The sequence below is a fragment of the Silurus meridionalis genome, chromosome 10 (genome assembly GCF_014805685.1).
Source record: "Silurus meridionalis isolate SWU-2019-XX chromosome 10, ASM1480568v1, whole genome shotgun sequence".
In the NCBI taxonomy this organism is placed as follows: Eukaryota; Metazoa; Chordata; class Actinopteri; order Siluriformes; family Siluridae; genus Silurus; species Silurus meridionalis.
Window position 1 is genome coordinate 12,025,273 of NC_060893.1, and position 19,085 is coordinate 12,044,357.

General features: G+C 37.5%; 2 protein-coding genes across 8 annotated transcripts in view; both read left to right on the forward strand.

Annotated features, from left to right (window-relative positions):
• The window catches only part of slc2a13b (solute carrier family 2 member 13b), a 9,398-nt gene extending 5,228 nt beyond the window's left edge, over positions 1–4,170 (forward strand). For 3 of the 4 annotated variants that reach the window (XM_046859236.1, XM_046859237.1, XM_046859235.1), the window contains exons 7-12: positions 646–760; positions 877–1,002; positions 1,108–1,226; positions 1,688–1,840; positions 2,106–2,269; positions 3,313–4,170. In XM_046859236.1, coding sequence (XP_046715192.1) covers positions 646–760; positions 877–1,002; positions 1,108–1,226; positions 1,688–1,840; positions 2,106–2,269; positions 3,313–3,498 — 863 coding nt within the window. In that variant the 3' untranslated portion in view covers positions 3,499–4,170. The remainder of the gene's footprint in view (positions 1–645; positions 761–876; positions 1,003–1,107; positions 1,227–1,687; positions 1,841–2,105; positions 2,270–3,312) is intronic. The other variant, XM_046859238.1, reaches the window with a different exon arrangement.
• Positions 4,171–5,205: 1,035 nt separating this feature from the next.
• kif21a (kinesin family member 21A) overlaps positions 5,206–19,085 on the forward strand; it is a 35,631-nt gene continuing 21,751 nt past the window's right edge. For 2 of the 4 annotated variants that reach the window (XM_046859521.1, XM_046859522.1), the window contains exons 1-3: positions 5,206–5,523; positions 15,675–15,897; positions 18,507–18,689. In XM_046859521.1, coding sequence (XP_046715477.1) covers positions 5,480–5,523; positions 15,675–15,897; positions 18,507–18,689 — 450 coding nt within the window. In that variant the 5' untranslated portion in view covers positions 5,206–5,479. The remainder of the gene's footprint in view (positions 5,524–15,674; positions 15,898–18,506; positions 18,690–19,085) is intronic. The other 2 variants (XM_046859524.1, XM_046859523.1) reach the window with 1 other exon arrangement.

Consider the following 19,085-nt stretch of genomic DNA (forward strand, 5'->3'; position numbering starts at 1 on the left):
TGGATTTTTGAAGTGAAATGTTTTAAGTTCAAATCCCATCCCCACAAAGCAGTCACTACCGGTCCTTTGAGCAAGGCCCGTAACTCTCACTAGCCCACTTGTATAAGTGATATTCCTGTAAGTTGCTCTGGATAATTGTGCCTGCCAAAAAACTGTCAGTGTTTTTGGACTTAAGTTACTGGTTCTGTTTTGCCTTTTTCAAAGTTCTCTTTTTGTGGCACTTTTATTATTGGTCACCATCTGCAGATACGATCATCCCCAAAAAAGAGAATCTCAATATATTGAAACATAACCCTCAACCTTTTTCTCAATTCACTCGTTGCTTCTATTTTGGCTTCTGAAGCCGAAATGCAACAAATGAAATCATCAATCTGCTTCTGTGTTCTTGTAATTTGCCTCAAAAGTGTTTGAGTTAAAATCCATTTATTTTGCCCAGATCTGTGTGATACAGTAGTACCACACAGTGGCTTTGCTATGATATTACATTCCGTTTAAAACCAGGACTGTATATTCCTATATTTCTGTTATTGGTAAGTCAAACTAAAATATAAATTTTTAGATCATTTCTAATTTAACAATATTGATTATTCTGACTATTTACTGCAATCTTAGTCATGTGTACATATTGTTTATTGCATTGTTTAGGTACTAGTGTTAGTCTCTCTGTCTTGGCTGTGGGATTCCTACTTTCTGCTCAGGCCTCTCCTCCAGTGAACCCTCTTGACCCCACTGCTCCTAACTCAACATGCTCACACTATGGGTGAGTCAGTGTCAGTAAATAATGGGCACAGTCTAAATATTAACAGTGTCTGTTTGTATTTCGACTTATGCAAAGTACATTCATATTAACAGAAGCAACCTCACACACTTTTACAGATTTTGTGAACAATGTATGCTGGATCCAAACTGTGGCTTTTGTTACTATGACAAAGGCTCAAATATATCAGACACTTCCTGTGTACCAGCTGATCCAGCGAACACGGAGCAAGCAGCATATGGCAGGTTTGGGTTTTTTTTGTGTTTCCCAAAAGAACTAATATTAAAAATCTTATTTCTTTTTTTTTTTATCAAACTGTCTGGTATATCTGATATTTATGCTTCATCCAGGTGCTCCAATGCTACGCAAGTAAACCCAAATGCATTGTGGGCCTATAATTATTGCCCGACCTCCTATTCCTGGGTAGTATTGCTGGGTCTCATCCTTTACCTGGCATTCTTTGCTCCAGGTAAGAACAGCCCTTCTCTGCTTACTACTTTCTGTAGTATTTATTCACTTGATTCAATTAGTTGCATTATACATACACTATGTGACCAGAAGTATTTGGACACCTGATTATCACCCTATTTGTAGACTGTTCAGAAACTGTTAGAGCTCCCAAAATTGGAAGCACACAACTGTCTGAACTGCCTTTGTATCTTCTAGTGTTAGGAGTTTCCTACACTGAAACTAAGGGGTCCAAACCTGTTTGGTTTGACAAGTTTGAAGTAAAGAAAGCTCATCCTTACACACAAATGTATCTATACCTGGAACAAGACATTAAACAATCACTTTTGGGTGTAATAATGGTATAGTGTCCTAATGCTTTTGGCAATTCACACACACCCTTAATACATAAAGAAATAATTACCAACACTAATTACTAACTCTTAACACTTTTCTTTTGGGTGTGCACATACCTGCCTGAAGGGATGGGTCCCATGCCATGGACAGTGAATTCTGAGATTTATCCACTGTGGGCTCGGAGCACAGGCAATGCCTGCTCTGCTGGTGTCAACTGGATGTTCAATGTCCTGGTGTCTCTGACATTCCTTCATGTGGCACAGTACCTCACATATTATGGTATGAATCTTCACTGCTGTCCATACCTGCTGCTGATATTTCTATACAAAATCTTAAAACATACAACATGAACAATCCTATGATTATTTGTTCAAAATGGTCTATTAACGCACATAGTCTTATAAAGGACCATTTAGTAAAATCATGTATATATAATGTTCTTGCAGAAGGCAGTTCATGTACTTTCTGCTTAGTAAAGTTTGTTTGTAATGTAGTTACATGTATGTATTGATTTTTGTGTAATATTCACCTGCTGTTTTTATAGGTGCGTTTTTCCTGTACACTGGCCTGGCTGTGCTTGGCTTCCTGTTTGTGCTGGGCTGCCTACCAGAGACCAAGGGTCTCATGTTGGAGGACATGGAAACTCTGTTTAACAGGACACTTTGCACTTGTGGTGTGCTGGGTGACGAACGCACACATTACACCAGGGTAAATGGTGGCAACCTTCTCTCAGATGAGGATGTCTCTGATGGGGACTAGTTTCTTCTGGTCTTTTCTGGTTCTTGAAAAGTTGAAATCCTGGTGTTTTCACAATCTCTGTGGCGTGTGGGTATCTATAGCATTCAAGAGACTAGTATCATAAGGACTGTAGGTTTTTTTTATTATTTAATTTTTTTTTGTTTTTGTTTTTTAGACCTCTCTGTTCTTATCTGCATTTCAATTAACTGTTGGAAGTCTTAAACAATATTTTTGGGGGTTAGGGTACAGAACAAAATTTCCAGATTCATAGCTACATTCCTATCTGGTTTGTGGTGAATGAAGATTTCGGGTTAAGGCCTTAAACCACTATTACATTACAATGCCTCCCAAAAGGTTGGAAGCACCTAGACTTTTATTATTTTTCAGACGCATGCAAGTTTTACTTGTTTATATGCAACAAACTAGGTCATTTCAGAAATAAGGTATAAGATTTACTTTGATCAAACAAATAAATGAATCTGCAGATCATTGAACATATCTCTCTTAGCATTAATAACACCTTTACACACGTGGCATCCAGGCAGATGTTTTCTCCAAACAGCTAAAATTCTTTGCCATGTCTTTTGTAAAACTTGCCAAATGTGTTCTTGGCAAATTGTATTTTTATTGCTGAAGTATGTAATGGTATCCATATAGGTTCAGTATTCCTTCCATTCAGAATAAGTCAAACCTTCCCTATCCAAATCAAACCCCAAACAATTAAACCTTCCAACTGTTTGACATGTGAGGCAGTCTGGTAACATCTCTCCTGTTCTCCATCTTACATCTTACTTAAGTTCTTCTTCATCATGAACCGTACAATTCTTATGTGTTTTTGAATTTTACCTAGTTTGCCGCATATAAACAAAAGGAACATGCGTGGTTCTCAAAAATGATAAATTAATAGGTGTTTTAATATTTTTGATAGGCACTGTATGTATAAGCCATGTGAAATACTTCTTGTGTTGTATTTTTTGTCAATTGACTAAACATGGCAGTTTTCAATGTTATAGCATCGTATGGATTTGGGAAAGGTTCATTATGGTACACTGGAACCTGAGGAAGGAATTGCTTACATTTCAGTAAGTACTTTAAATAATTATGAGCTTTTTTTTAAGCTCGTAATTTTATGTTTACAAGTTAATAAATTTTTTATTGTGAATAAAGAACTAGAACATTTGTATAAAAATATATTCTAGAATTATATTTGTTACAAATATTTTATTTGTGTCTTCTGCTGCAGCTGCAATAATGGTTCAGTACCTGGATTTGGACTTTTGAGATCAAAATCAGTGAACTGTCACTTTATTATAATGCACATATACAGTATATACATACATTTAAAAAAAAGAGTCAAAATGGGTATTGGTATAATCTATCTAAAGCTAGAAGCTCTACATTCACAAACAGACTTCTAGTTTCTGGAATAAAATCACTACAAGTGTTTGATTTATTAATATAGTAATTATAATATAGAGGTGGAGAAAATAAAATTGGTTTTGAAGGAACTATATATATATTTCATTATGTTGATGATTACATTTTATGTTTGATTAATGGATTCCAAAAGGAATATAATGGACAGTCCTATACATTTTTCAAATTCTGGAAATAAAATGCATATACAGTATGTATATTGTATATTTTGGAAAAATATTAATAATGATCTGACCATTGGTTTTCTGCAATGTCTTTATACTCTGCTAGAGTACATTAAACCCTGTGTTAAACCCCAGTGTTTAACACCGGGGATAAGGATATAGCAAAAACAAAATTCAAGTCTGCAGGATAAATTCTCTCATATCAATCCATTAATGTAACTACTTTGTACTGTGTTCTTTTTCTAATGAATAAAATTTGTGAGAACCTCAGTTTCAATTTCTTTATCCCTTTAGCTACTGGTAAAATGTGTTTGCAAGCGAGTAATCCCTGTAACCTTTACAACACTGACGCCAGACAGACGATACAGTATCTGTGTTATAGTAATAAACTGTTAACAGTTTGGCAAGACTGAGATCTCCCTTCCACATGTAGTGTAATTCAAACCCTGCATTTCACTTTCTCTAGTCAACTGTTCACAGTCGCACTGTGATATTCCCCTCAGTACAGTGTTGCTCTGTCTGTAAATGAAACCTGAGAGCTGGTAACTAGACACCTTCACTTGGAAAGAGGTCAAGACACCCATGGTGCTCAGCCCCATTCCCCCCATTGGTGGGTCTGCCAATGTAAAGTACTTTAGATGCTATTTAATATCAATATAGTGGCAAAGCTCTGATGTGAGTCAGGCAAATGTGGTTAATGTGAATGGGGGGATCAGAACCTTTTATACCGCTATCATAAAACTAGGTGTGTGTGTTTTTACTTGCATTAAATGCATGTTGGTCCAAAAGAAAGTAATGCACAATACTAATTCATGTCAATTATAAAAGTACAAGTAATGTACTCTAAAGGTACAACAGTACTCTCTAAGATCCTATTATGTACTATAGATGTTCCTCCTTATTACAAACTGGAGTGACTTCTGCATTTTCACAATTTTACAAACAGATGATGTATATGCAAGGAAGTATTGTAGAGTAACGGTTCTACCTGATATACAGGCAGGTGACACAAAGGAAAAGGTGTGAAGTGTGTCTACTTTTTTCCTTTAGTTAGAAAGCTCACAGCAAAACCAGTGCAATGTCATTCTAATTGATGGTCTGAATCTGACCCGAATTATACATCAGTCCCCAGCATAACGGTAGCCAACCTTTCCTTTCAGAACGTATGTATGCATGTGTGTATGCATGCATGCATGCATGTATGTATGTATGTAAGTATGCATGTATGAAATGTAGCACAAATTCTAGTTATAACGTCACCGCGGCGGAGCCGGTGTAGTGGGCGGGGTTTGGTGACGCATTGCGGCTCGGAGGCGAGGCACGGTCGCGCGCGTGAGTCTGGGGACGACGCGGCTCTGACGAGACCCCTGTTCATGATCATCTCAACATGCATCATTCCAAGAGCGACATTTCCTCTGCGACTGCGTTTTAGTCATAGCCTGTAAACATGGCAGAGGAGAGACGGAGGTGAGCTCCGGACAGCAATCGCTGCACTAATCGCCTGCGGTGGTGAATCAGATCAGATTGATCTTCTTGTGGATCGGTTGGGGATCGATAAGGCTCCGGGAAACGGTGGACCATGAACCCTGGACAGGACGAGAGTTCAGTTCGCGTCGCGCTGAGGTATGACATTGCATGCGATCTTAGTCATTTGTGCTGTGAAAATAGATTAATAACCTGCGCGCATCTAGATCCTGTCTGTGAGCGCGCGTGGAGCCGCCCGGTAACCGGGCCTGGCACTTCTTAAAGGGCTGCTGCAACGCCTGGTGATAAAGCGCCTCGGCCATCAGCATTGTGCACAACGTTTCACAGCGTGTTTGCAGCCTGCACGCTTTGCACGTCATGCAAAATTGGCAGGTGACGTTAGACTTTAACGTTTTATATGCTTGCAGAGGGCACAGTGTCGCGTGCCACTGCCCTGTGATGCACACAAGCACGCATCTATGGATCATCGTGTTTCCGTCTGTAGGTACAGGCAGGTGCATGGTCAGGGATTTCCACTTTAAATATAAGGCTTGATACGACAGAAGGTTGAGCGACAGTTAGTCGATGAAAGAGCAGCTTGTGGACCGAATCCTCTTTTACCACCCACACAAGTCACTAGGATGAGCTGCTGTAGGCCTTCAAGAACATTTTGTGTGCCCTGAAAAGCTGGTTAGCTTTTTGTACATGTCCTTCAGTGGTTTGCATTGCAGTATGATGTATGAGTAGTTTATAAACAAAAACAAATCTTTTTCAATGTTTGTCGAGTCCATGAAAGAAGTAAAAAATTTTGTTGACTCATCCTGGACTAGTCTTATGTTCACAATGTCTTTCATTGTGCCTATGAATCCTGTCACCAAGGGTAGGTCTTGCTCTATAGCTGCCATTAAACTTTATTTAGTTAGCTATATACAAATACATTTCGATTGAAATGCCCCCACTATGTGAGTATGACCCAAAAATCTCCACTGCTCAGTCATATTAAATATGTAATTGTAAGTCATTCTGGATAAGAGGGTCTACCAAATGGACATGGGTTGGAGAAGAATGGGCATGAAAACACCAAGGGGTGAGACAATTGAATGATAATTAAGGATAGTTGCAGAATGATTGGCTTCACAGCCTTTTCTATAATTACTAATGTATTCTTTATATCTCACATTTGTGTAAAATAAATTCGAATAATAGACACTTTTATTTTCTCTCTCCACAAGGTTTTTTTGTAAATTTGGCATGCGGCCACTTTTTACCACCCATGTGGCCATTTTCCTGTTTGCTGATATTGCTCAGTCATAGCTACACAATGCACATAGAAGAACAAGGATGAGCTATTTCTGAGCCCCAGAATTCGAGATTTGTTCAAAATACAAAGTGAACACGGTGTATAGCCAACACAGCCAGAGTTGTCATAAAACAGATTATTCTCCCCAAGTATATGGATTTACTTTACAGTGTATTGTGCCAGATGTTCTCCTTTAAGATCATGATCTAGGTTTGGGACTAATTTCATATTCTAACATTTAGATAAGTAATTTAAGACTTTTTAATATTCTAATAAAAAATAATATGTCTGAATCTTTAGGCAAAAATTTGAAATGTATTAATTATGTTGTTTACATGTTATTAAGAATATGGGCAGGTGTATAGAAGTGTGTGTGTGTGTGTGTGTGTGTGTGTGTGTGTGTGTGTGTATATATATATATATATATATATATATATATGTGTAAGTATAATAATTTTTACTTCCAAGGTCTTAAAATGAATCCCTTTGTCATACATAATGCAGAATTCTTCTTTGCCGTGTGTGTGTGTGTGTGTGTGTGTGTGTGTGAGCTGATGTACGCAAATTGTGTTCAAGCTTTTGAACAGGCTCAGCATCACGTAATACAAATTTCACAAAAGTGTATTGAAACTCTGAAGATAACAATAACAAATGAGATTATCAATATGTATAAATGAAACTAAGAAGACTAAGAACATCTCTGAGTTCATATATTATGAAAAAATGGGCTCACACACTTTCATATTATGAAAGTAACTGGGCTCACACACTCACCCAGTTACTTTCTGCTGGGCTGTTTCTACATTGGCAGAGTCATTATGCATGTTTGCCTTTACTCTTTCTTTTTTCCCAGTGTCCTGTCTTGCTTTACAGACAGTACCCATTATACGCTTGAAAAAGCTGTCATAACATAATTGATCACAGTAGCAAAAGCATAACAGGTCGCACATATTACATTTTCTTTGTCCCTCTTTTAGTCTCTCTTTCCACACTGAAAACATAAAATACACCAGTTATGTTTAAAGTATAAATGGGTGTTCGGGAGTGACTCATTAAGATGTTTGATTATGGGTTTTGTTGAAGAACTTGATGAACCAGCTCTTTTATAGTTGACAGCTTCATTAAAAAAAATCACACTACCATTACAGGTAGGTTAGTGTAAGGTATATGAGAAATCAGCATTGCTGGTCAGGTCAGTTTGGTTTTATTGTGTCTAGTCAGAGGACAGGTGTGTGTGACAGTGCACTGATCTCCATAGTGACATGGCTGAGGCACTGAGTGAGTCAGCATCTCGGAGGCAGCACTAATGTCCTTGGCTCTGTGGAATCAGTTGTGAATAGATCACGTGATGAAACTGGCAGAATGGCCACGTCTCCTCTCATCCTCTAGTCTGTCCTAGAGAAAAACAGATCAGGTCACACGTGCGCTGTCATCCTTTTTTATTGCTGCATGTTAGGATGAAGTGCACCTTCCATGTAAATGAAACTAATTTACATTTACAATTTACAAATATCAAAATATTTGTATGCAGTCTTTTTTACCTACATGTATATTGTGCTTCATACAGTTAAATATGTAGAGTTGTTTGGTTTTTAGAAAGAAATTAAGAGATGGAGCTGGAGATAGCAGAGCTGAAGATGTTGAGGTTATTGTTGGGAGTGATGAGGATGGACAGGATTAGAAATGAGTTTATTAGAGGGACAACACATGTAGGATGTTTTTGGGGACAAAGTGAGGGAGGAGCGATTTGAGATGGTTTGGACATGTGAAGAGGAGGGACATGGGGTATATATCAGTAGGAAAATGCTGAGGATGGAGCCACCAGGAACGAGGAAAAGAGAAAGGCCAAGGTTTATGGATGTGGTGAGGGAAGACATGCAGGTAGTTGGTTTGAAAGAGGCAGATGTAGAGGACAGGGGGGTATGGAGACAGATGAGCCGCTGTGGCGACACCTAATTGGAGAAGCCGAAAGAAGAAGAAGAAGAGTTTTTGCCCTATTCCAAATACAAAACTCGTGTTGATCTAAGGGTTTGAGCAGTTGAATGTAGAAATAAGATTGATTTTCATGTCTGTTGAAACATTTTCTCTCATGTTGTTTTCATTCAGATCTTGTTGTCACCAGAGAAGGTTATTGTTTCACATGTTTGATTTGGCCATATGCCTGTTTTGATGCAGCCCTCCCTTTTTTTAATTCAGAGTCTGGACCGGCGCTAAGAGTCCACAGGCTTGTGCGACACCTTAGTGACTGGAATAGTTTCGTATCTCGGAATTGATCCTGGGCCTAAGCAGTGCTCCTTATTTGCTAGACTACCAAGGATTCTGTAACTCCAAGTCTATTTTGCTTGTTATTTTCATATCAGTCATAGCATTGCAATAAATATTGTTCACTTAGCACAACATTGCTGGTTTGCCTGAATGCTACTAAAAGAATCAAATGTCCATGAAGAGTCTGGACTTCATTCCTGCATTCTTCAGCATTCATCTCACTGCAAAGCCTGCATTTAAATGGATGAAACCCCAAAATAAACTCCAACCACTGAAAGGCTACAGTAGACTTCAACCCATCTAGCCTGATCTCTCCTTCCCTCCTTCTCTCTCTCTCTCTCTCTCTCTCTCTCTCTCTTCATCCTAAGAGTGTCAGTGTGGACTCTTTTGACCACATGTGCTGTTTCATTCCTAGTTCTGACACAGATTTGAGGCTGATTCTTCACTGTAACATTCCTGAAAGGCAGCTTTTATATGCAGAATAGGTTGGCAATAATGATATAGTTGCTTCCATGTGTTTACCACACCCAAACACATCACATCTGTTTTGAAGCCTTTGCTTATTTCATGCCTATCCATACTGAATGCTCTTCTTATGCATGTTGTTAATCAGTGTGTCTCAGTCTCTTTAAAACATGTTATATATTGGTGTGTGCACAGTGAACTAAGTGCACTTAATAGAAAGTATTTACACTGTATCTACACTGCCACACACACACCCGACATACCTGCTTGTCACCATTCATTCCCAACCTATATTTAACCATTCCACTGATCATTTCACACACCTAACTCACACTGTTAACACACACTCAGGTCATGCTACATTCTCACGAGTAATACTGTGCATAATCCATCAAATTATGATCTAATTTTTCACAAACAATTCTTAGCTGTCAGGACATTTTCACAGTTGGCTGTTACAGGAAAAAAAACTGTTTTGTCGATCAGACAAGAGAAATCATGTTCAAAGTTAAAATGTATTCAGGCATTAGCTTTAGGTGATGATACATATTTTGTTCCAGTATGCAATTTTTCCAGTATCTCAAGTGACCTAGTACATATGAAAAGATTAGATGCTAGCAATTAGCCCAATTAAACTTGTGTTTTTAGCACAGCTATGAGAAGCGATATGTTATTACAGTACTTGTAATAAACAATTAAACTATTACTGACTGAATCATTCCTAATAAAATTATTTTTGTATTATATTTGTTTTGGAAATTGACACTGAAGTTTCAAATAGCTTTCACTTTAGATGACCAATGTAAATGATATCAGATGGCAGGCAGCATGATAATAGCTAGATAGCTATATTTGTTTAATGCTTAATAATAAAAGTCCTTGAAGAAATTTTTTTTTAAATGTTTCATTTATGCTGACAGCAATGGATAAAGGGATTTTTAAATGTCAATATGCATTACACTGGAACTTATTAAAGTGCTGATTAATAGTTTGGCTTATTTGCCATAGTGCTTAATTTAAAGCTTGAAAGTAAATTAGCTTTAGAGTTACAGTTCTAATATATGGACAAAATATATGACTGCATCTTAGCTTTTATTTTTGCTATAGCATCTAAGGTTTTATTTTAAAATTTGGTTGTCACCTGTTTATAGACATAAAACAGCCTGGTATGTTTAGTTTCTGTCACTGCTGGTTTATTGCAGATGTCATACCCAGAAGTCATTGTGTTTTTTTCAGGCATGTTGAAGTCATGTTTACTCTGACATTAGAGCACTTCTGTCACCAGGTCAAGGTTTTGCTCCAGACTGTTTAGGAAGTTCATTACTTCCTCACTGAACTGAGCTACTGATAATGGTTTAACACTTTTTTTTCTTTTATTTCATTTCATTTGAATTCAGAAGCGAAATAATATAGCCTCTTGGCTTTTGAGGTTGAGTGTTGAGTGTATGTCCTTTCATAGTGAAACATAACTTCATTTTGGACTAACCTAGATTAGTTTTTTCTGTTGTTTTTAGATATCATACCTCATAAAGGATTATTATGCTATTATCATTTTATTAACATCATGAATTGAGGTAAATTAATATATACAAGTTACCCTTATTATATATAGTATATAAAAAAATGAACATACCCGTTGTAGTATTTTAGTTAATAATAATTATTACTAAAGTGAGATTTTAGTGGTAGACTAACATGTGCCATACATCCACATCTACTGGTGCGTCTATGTCTGGTTGATGATATTTTACTCCTCATACTGCTGAAAGGCACAGTGAACCTAGGTGAAACTCTTAACCTTTAACCCTAGGAAGCAAAGAGGAATATAGAATAAGCCTGGCATGCTGCAAGGGAGGAAAAAAAACAACCTCTAGTTGTTTTTTACTTAAATGTACATATAAAGAAAAAGTACCATGAACAACCACCAAAATGTTTTAGAGCTTCTTTGGTCTGTTAACATACATTTATCATCCGCCTATAATGATTTACTGTTTGCGGTGTGTGTGTGTGTGTGTGTGTGTGTGTGTGTGTGTGTGTGTGTGTGTGTTAACCTCTCACCTCCAAACTGCAGTTTTCTCTTGAAGAGCTGTGCAATAACAGTACTTTTGGTTTGTAATTTGTACCTTCTGTTGAGCAATAATAGGGTTTCTGTTCATACTTTCCTTTACTTCGAAGTAAATGATTTTTGACTGCAAACATGGCTGCCTTTGCTCACTTCTTAGGGAGGACCTGTTTACCTGTCAAACAATCATGAATTAAAGGAAACACCAGAGCATTGTCCCTTTTTTTTGGCAAAGCTGACTTTTTTTATCAGATTAAATATTCAGACGACCTTCTCAAAGAATGCAAAGTGCTTGTCTGGAGGCTACAGCTTGCCCTTTTAGTCTAAGGCCTTATCTATCTATAAGCCTTATGCTTGCTTTTGAAATGTCTTTTGTTCAGACATTTGTGCTTGCTTTTGCAGTAATCCAGCTCACCATAGACAGAGTTGAGCTTATCTTCACTTTACCTGGCTTTGTCCTTCAAATTCTGTCCTGGAAGCTCTTGATTTCCAGACACCAGATTGCTCTCACATGCACTCCTAGTACAGTCACCATGGACAGAAGAAAGCTTTAATCGCCAGCTAAGGGAATCGTGAACAAGAAGTCTATTTGAGGCGGCTCCGGTGCTGCCCAGGCCATTTTCGGTCTGACCTGCTCTCTGTTTATTCTCGTGTTTTCCACAGTATATTTGCGTCGGCCCAGTATCTGTTTACACCCGATATATCCCATACTGCATTTAGGCAGACTAAATTCCATGGACTTCAGTAACCTGCACTGGGAGTCTTATGGCCTGATTGACTTACTGGTCTTCACAGAATTAAGCTGGACTTCATCATCATTGTCATTATACTGAATCACAAAAGCTTCCCTCTTTGCTCTTTCAAGTTAAATGTTTAGCTTTAATCCCTGTAGCTCCACTACTCCTCTGGCCTATATTGAGTATAATGGTACAATGTTTTTCTCACCTCTTCGGTACAACATACCTATTTGGAATACAGTATTTTGTGAAAGTAGCCACTTAGATATTGTTGTATGAGAAAGTTTCTCTGCTAAATATTGAATAGGTGTGATGGACAAACCATGTGGCTGAAATCTGTGTTATATCATCATCATCATCCAGTTTGTTGACAGTAGTTATACATATATAGATTTTGGTTCTTTTCTAGGATAAAAGGTTTCAAGGAACAGAAATCAACTTCTATTACTCCTTTTTTTCTTCTTATATTGCTCAGATCAGTTGAACATTGTTGTTGTTAAACCAAAGGCTGGGAGGACAAATCTGTTTAACCTTAGACTGGTGCATGCCGAAATATTACACACTCACTTTATTTGTACATCAGATACACTGACTTGAATAATCTTACTAATGCAACATAATCTCAGCAAAAATATTTTAGAAGTGTTGTAGAAGACGATCCTGACCATTAGTCACGTTTCCACACTATTCATCCTGTTAAATGGGTTTTTTATGGTAACGTTTTGCTAGAGTTTTTGTGTTTTTTGTGTCATAAAATGATGTTAACTATAATATATGCAACAAACTGATATGTATTAATGTTTTTGAATGAAATCTAAACATACATTAATCACAAGCAAGTGAAGGCGCTACTTCCCTCAAGCGAGAAAATCAAGTCAAGACAAAAGATAATTAAACTAGTTAGGGGGGATTGAAGGGGTGTGGCTCTGAAAGGTTCAGTTAAAAACACCTTCATAATTGTCAATCATTCCAGATTTGTACTTCGTTTGGCTTTTTATTGAGGGAACAGATACTGCTCGTACTAACAGATACTGCTCATTGTATGCAGTTTTTTTTACCAGTTTCTGCATACTAAAATAAGAATAATAACATAAAAATGTTAAAAAATGCTTTAGCAGGTCTGATGCCAAAATCATTTTGGTATTTTTTATAACTAGATAGCAAGTGTAAGCAAACAAGTCTGTGTTAATGTACATTATCGTTTAAGCACAAAATATAACTAACTCATACTTAAACATACCTGCAAACCACAGAACAATTTAAAAAAACAGATGTAAAATTGTAGACCCAAATACAGCACAGAAATAGGTTATATTTTATTCCTTGTTATAGGTCGGTCTAAATTTTCACAAATGAGCTTACAGTGGCTAAAAGGATTGGGATGTACAGTCGCTTGTCATACATAATACACAACCCAAGAGTGAACATGTAATTTATTTTTAATCATACACTTTGTGTGAAAGATATTGACAGGTCTGTTGAATTCTACATGTAGAGTGTAGAGTGGTTGTACCTCAGCAGAAATGATGGGAGCATATCCTCCACTTGCCTGGCAGTTTTTAATGATTTATGCCAAGCTGGGTGAGAGCAGCAGAGGGAAAACAATGACAGGTTGGGACCTGTCTGCTACAGATGTATAGTAGAAATGAGAGTCCTGAACACCGTTCCAGCAATTTCGCTTAAAATTTTATTCATGATCAACATAGTATGTAATTCTGTTGTAGATCAGCAATTATGACTCTGCATGACTGGGTTTTGATTATTGGTTTCACAGTAATTATACAGGTCACAAAGGCAAACCTGCTCATAGATGTGGTCTTGAGTTGAGCATTTTTTGGCATAATTGATACTAATGTAGTGAATGTACACAGCACTGCTCACCATGAAGGTTCAGATCTTGGCAAAGATCTCTCTCTCTCTCTCTCTCTCTCTCTCTCTCTCTCTCTACACACACATACACTCATGCAACATAAGCACTTAGGGGCAACTGTATTAGCTGGATTTAGAAATTTGCACAGCAGGTACATATACAATTACGTTTAGAACCTCTTTTTATATAAATAAAATACACACTGTGCAGAATGATTAAAAGCAAAACAAATCCATATTGTCAAACCTTGTTAGATTAGACATTATAGAAAGAGACCCAGTGTTGTTATAATGCAAATATAAAATAGACATACTGTATTTTGCCCACTAAAAAGTATAATTAATAAAATATGAAATTAAAAAGTTTGAAAGCAACTTGTTGGTTGACATGAAACAGTCAAAGACTGCTGACCTCTATATTCTGCCTTGTTGCATTTTTCCCTTCCAAGATCTTATTCACCCACCACACACCTACATCTCTCTTTCCACCCTTGACTCTTTCCATCTTTTCCTTCCAGTGTCCGGTGCATGGTTGTCCCAGTGTCCAGATCCAGTATCATATACAGACACAATGGCAGCTCTGTGCTGCCCTCAGTGTTTTGTCCTCTGCAGTCCAGCCTGTACAAAAGAGCTCTTATGCACACAGACAGCACCAAAGCACGCTGTCAGGTGCCCCCCCACACCTCATTACCCCTTCTTCCCTCACCCGTGCACACACACACACACACACACACACACACACACACACACACACACACACACACACACAACCTGCAGAGCCTTCTCTCATTCCTCTCAGTATACGCACTGTGCAAAACCTGATAAATGCTTCATTATTCACTAGGAATGTTTGTGTTTATGCACTATTATATATACATGGTGCACATCAGCATTTGTTATTTTGACTTGGTATTTAATATTTTGACTATAAAAAATAAAAATAATTGTTAGATCAAATTGTCCAAATTACCAAATTAGAGCAATATTGAAAAAGAAACTCATTATCTAAGATGTCTGTGGGCCTTCAGGCACCTGTTAACTGCATATGTTTTAAAATTAACAAATTAAAAGAAAAGAGGCTTTTGGTATTTGGTAAAGGATTTTGGTACCTTCAAATGGGAAGAGGATTATGTAAAAGGGAAATGTCTGTTCAATTAATTCTCAATCAACATGTATATTTACATTTGTTGTTGTGCTGAAAAAAAATGTGTCTGTGTTAAATGGACTGTAAAGAGATAAAGGATAATATATAATTATTACTTAAAAGGATACTGTACACACATAAACACATTAGCAGTCTTAATTAATAATATGGCCAGGATCAAGTACAAGTTGTTGTTTTATTACTTTTGCCTTCTCCAGTGTGTTATCAAAAATACATTTCAGCTGTTGGGTTGCCAGAGAGCTTGACTGTGTGCCAGACACTTCATAATCACAAAGGGAGCTGCTAATTAGATTGTTAATTTTAGCCATCATAAAATTGAAGTAATTATCACCATCTTTATGGTGTTTTAGCAGGAAAAAACCTAATTGTACATGCATACGCAGAAGTGTTATAGCACAGTTGATTTATATTTACTCCTTCTTTCTGTTTCTCTCTTTTTCCGCTCAGGATCCGTCCCCAGCTGGCACGGGAGAAGATAGAGGGATGTCACATCTGTACATTTGTGACCCCTGGTGAGCCCCAGGTAATTCTGGGAAAGGACAAGGCCTTTACATTCGATCATGTGTTTGACATGGACACAGATCAGGAGACTATCTACGCAAACTGCACTGAGAAGTTGATAGAGGGCTGCCTTGAAGGCTATAATGCCACTATATTTGCCTATGGACAGGTATGTGTGGTTTTATTTCTGTTAACTCTATACAATGTATGTGCTTTATCTATACATTATAGAAAAATCACATACTGAGAAGGATGTTAGCATTTGGTGTTTAAGCATACATACTTCAAAAACAATTCTATTTCAGTATGAAAGCCATAGGTAGCAGACATTTCTGAACCAAAGTTAATTGGGGGAAATTATGTCGGTTTTGGCACTTATGTTAAAAGTAACCAACCATGTTTAGTTAATAGGGGGAATTTCAGTTTTGGGCTAAATGTGGTGTTCTAGTTCTTGCCTGTATGATTGATTGATTGATTGATTGATTGATTGATTGATTGATTGATTGATTGATTGATAGACAGACAGACAGACAGATAGATTCTGGCTTTCGGTTGAGAGATTTAGTTGTATTTTATCAGTATAATCAACCTCATCATTAACTGATGGTATGGTTGCAATTTATTTGCTGTTTGGGACTCTTATTTGTAGTTTTATATTAATCAAAATTCTTTTTTTATTATTATGGTATTTTATGTTTACAATGTTTGTGTAGATTATGAACCAAAAATAGTCATAAATATGCAGAAGCATAATCTGGACTTTAACCATTATGTTAAATCACTTCCCCTAAACTGCAGTTTATAGCAGACTTAATACATGGTGCAGTTTCTGAGCCATTTCTCACACTGAACCATAATATACCATAATTTCCGGACTACTAATGCACCCATATATAAGCCGCACCCACTGAATTTGACAAAGATTTTTATTTTGAACATAAATAAGCTGCACCTGTCTATAAGCCTACATTGTGAAATTAATGAACTTTACACAGGCTTTAAAGAAAGACAGTGTCTGTTACACGGCTTGTATCTAAACAGTAGCCTACCAAGAAAATCATTGTTCACTGTCTTCCTCCTTTCCTTTTCTTTTGTTATCATCGTGCGTTTTTTCTCCCGATGCCGTGCAGCTCAGAACACAGGTGAAGTGTGTTTTTTCATGCCCGGTTGTTTTCAGCGTGACGAATGATTCTCCTTTCCTGTAGACAGTCTGAGTGAGCGGCAGGTCAAACATCAGAGGAACCTTATCCATATTTAGGATGTGGTGCGGGACGATTCAGTGGGAGCACGACTTAATATAAAGAATTTCATAGGTTCACCTGAACCCGTTCGGCAATTTCATTGGTCTAATGTTATGGGGCTCAGTTTTTTGTCTTGAAGGTTGTGAAACCGGGAAAAACCCAGAAAAAATCCATCAATTAGCCGCTTCGTTGTTTGAACCACGGGGTTTAAATCGCGGGGAAAAAAGTAGCAGCTTATAGTCCGGAAAATACGGTACATGATATATGCATGCATTTTTATGTGTCTATAACCTAAAGGTCAATATGTTGACAAAACCACAAAGAGCAAATAAACAATGAGAGCTGCAGTGTGAACTTAGGGGGTGGGTATTACACAACGCAAACAGATACTTAATGCCATCTACTTAGCATACAGTGCACAGTTGGGATACACTTTATATCTGAAATACCAACACTCAATGTTTACAAATTACAGCCAAAGACAACCTTGTGAGATAGCAAACCTGAAACTAGGCTAATCATCAGTGCTAAAACAGATAACTCATACAATTTATACAATACAATAAACTACTAACAGGTCACTGATGTACTGTCAGGTCAATATAGCTTTTTCAATATTTGTTTTTTCATCAAATAACAGCTTAGGCTGAAATGTGCTGAAGAAAAAACTGGAGACTGAAATCTAAGGAGACATTGGGAAGGCCATATGATTTCAGGAGCCTATAATAAAGACATACAATTTCTACTTATCTTTCTCTCTCTCTCTCTCTCTCTCTCTCTCTCTCTCTCTCTCTCTCTCTCTCTCTTTCTCTCTCTCTCTTCCTCTTAATCTCTCTCTGTCTGTCTCTCTCCACTTGAATTCTGACTTCCCCTGGCTCTTTTCATGGCCATGACAGCTGAGCTCCATTAAATGGCTCTTTTAGAGAGGCATTTATCAGATAAGCTCTCTCCTTTTCTTAGGGAATGGACAGCAATTATTATTTTAAATTACAACTCATATAATTTAAATGAATATTTGAAGCTTTCATGACTCAATGCTAATGCGCATACGTTTTAGCTGTTCAGGTCTTTCACATCCTGATTTTAATCTTGGTGTATCCGCAGTGCCTGTAATGAAGCAGTCGATCAGATAGCAGTTTCCATTCACTCACATATTATTCACTCTGTCACTTAACATTCATTCACTCACTGATTCCACTGAATCATTCACTTACTTACTCACCCTCTCATACACACCACTCATGCACACATTCACTCGCTCACACTCGCTCATCATTCTCATTTACTTACCCATCACTCACTCATTCACTCTCCACGCTTTGACTCACTCAATAACTCGTTCATTCGCTCGCTCTCTGACTCACTTACCACTTATTACTCACTCATTCACTCACTAATTCACTAATTCTATTATCTCTTTATTAGGAACAGTGAAATTTTTCCTAAAAAAAAGCGAAACGTGACTAAATTGAAACTTAGCTTGTGTGAATGAAATCACAGCCTGGTAGGTGCATTAAATAGAGTGTTGTTTTTGCAGACTGGTTCGGGAAAGACGTACACGATGGGCACTGGTTTCGACGTGAGCATATCGGAAGATGAGCTGGGCATCATCCCTCGAGCAGTCAGTCACCTTTTCAAAGGCATTGAGCAGAGACGACAGGCTGCAACAGAGCAAGGACGCCCAGTACCTGAGTTCAAGATTAATGCCCAGTTCCTGGAGGTATTTCTCTCACTAAGAATGTCATTTTTGTTTTGCTTGTTGGGCTTCACCAGTCTAAACTGTGACTAGCTGGTGGCTCTTTGCTTTCCAGTTTACAGGTTCAAACCCATACCCATCTGATATGATCAGAAGTACAGTGGAACCTTGGAGCGCGAGTTCCGAATTTTCGCGACCTTTTGATACGCCACTTCCAACCCAGTAAAAACCCAAAGAACACTATACAAAATCGATTTAAATGAGTAAATAACACTATTTCACTATTTACATAATAAAAATAGTTTAAAAGTATTTTTTAGACAATTTTAATGAGATAAACCTTGATTAGAAATGTTAAAACTAGCGTTTTGAGCAGCTCGCGGTTGCTCACGAGCCGATCTGAATGAGGGTCGCCGGTCG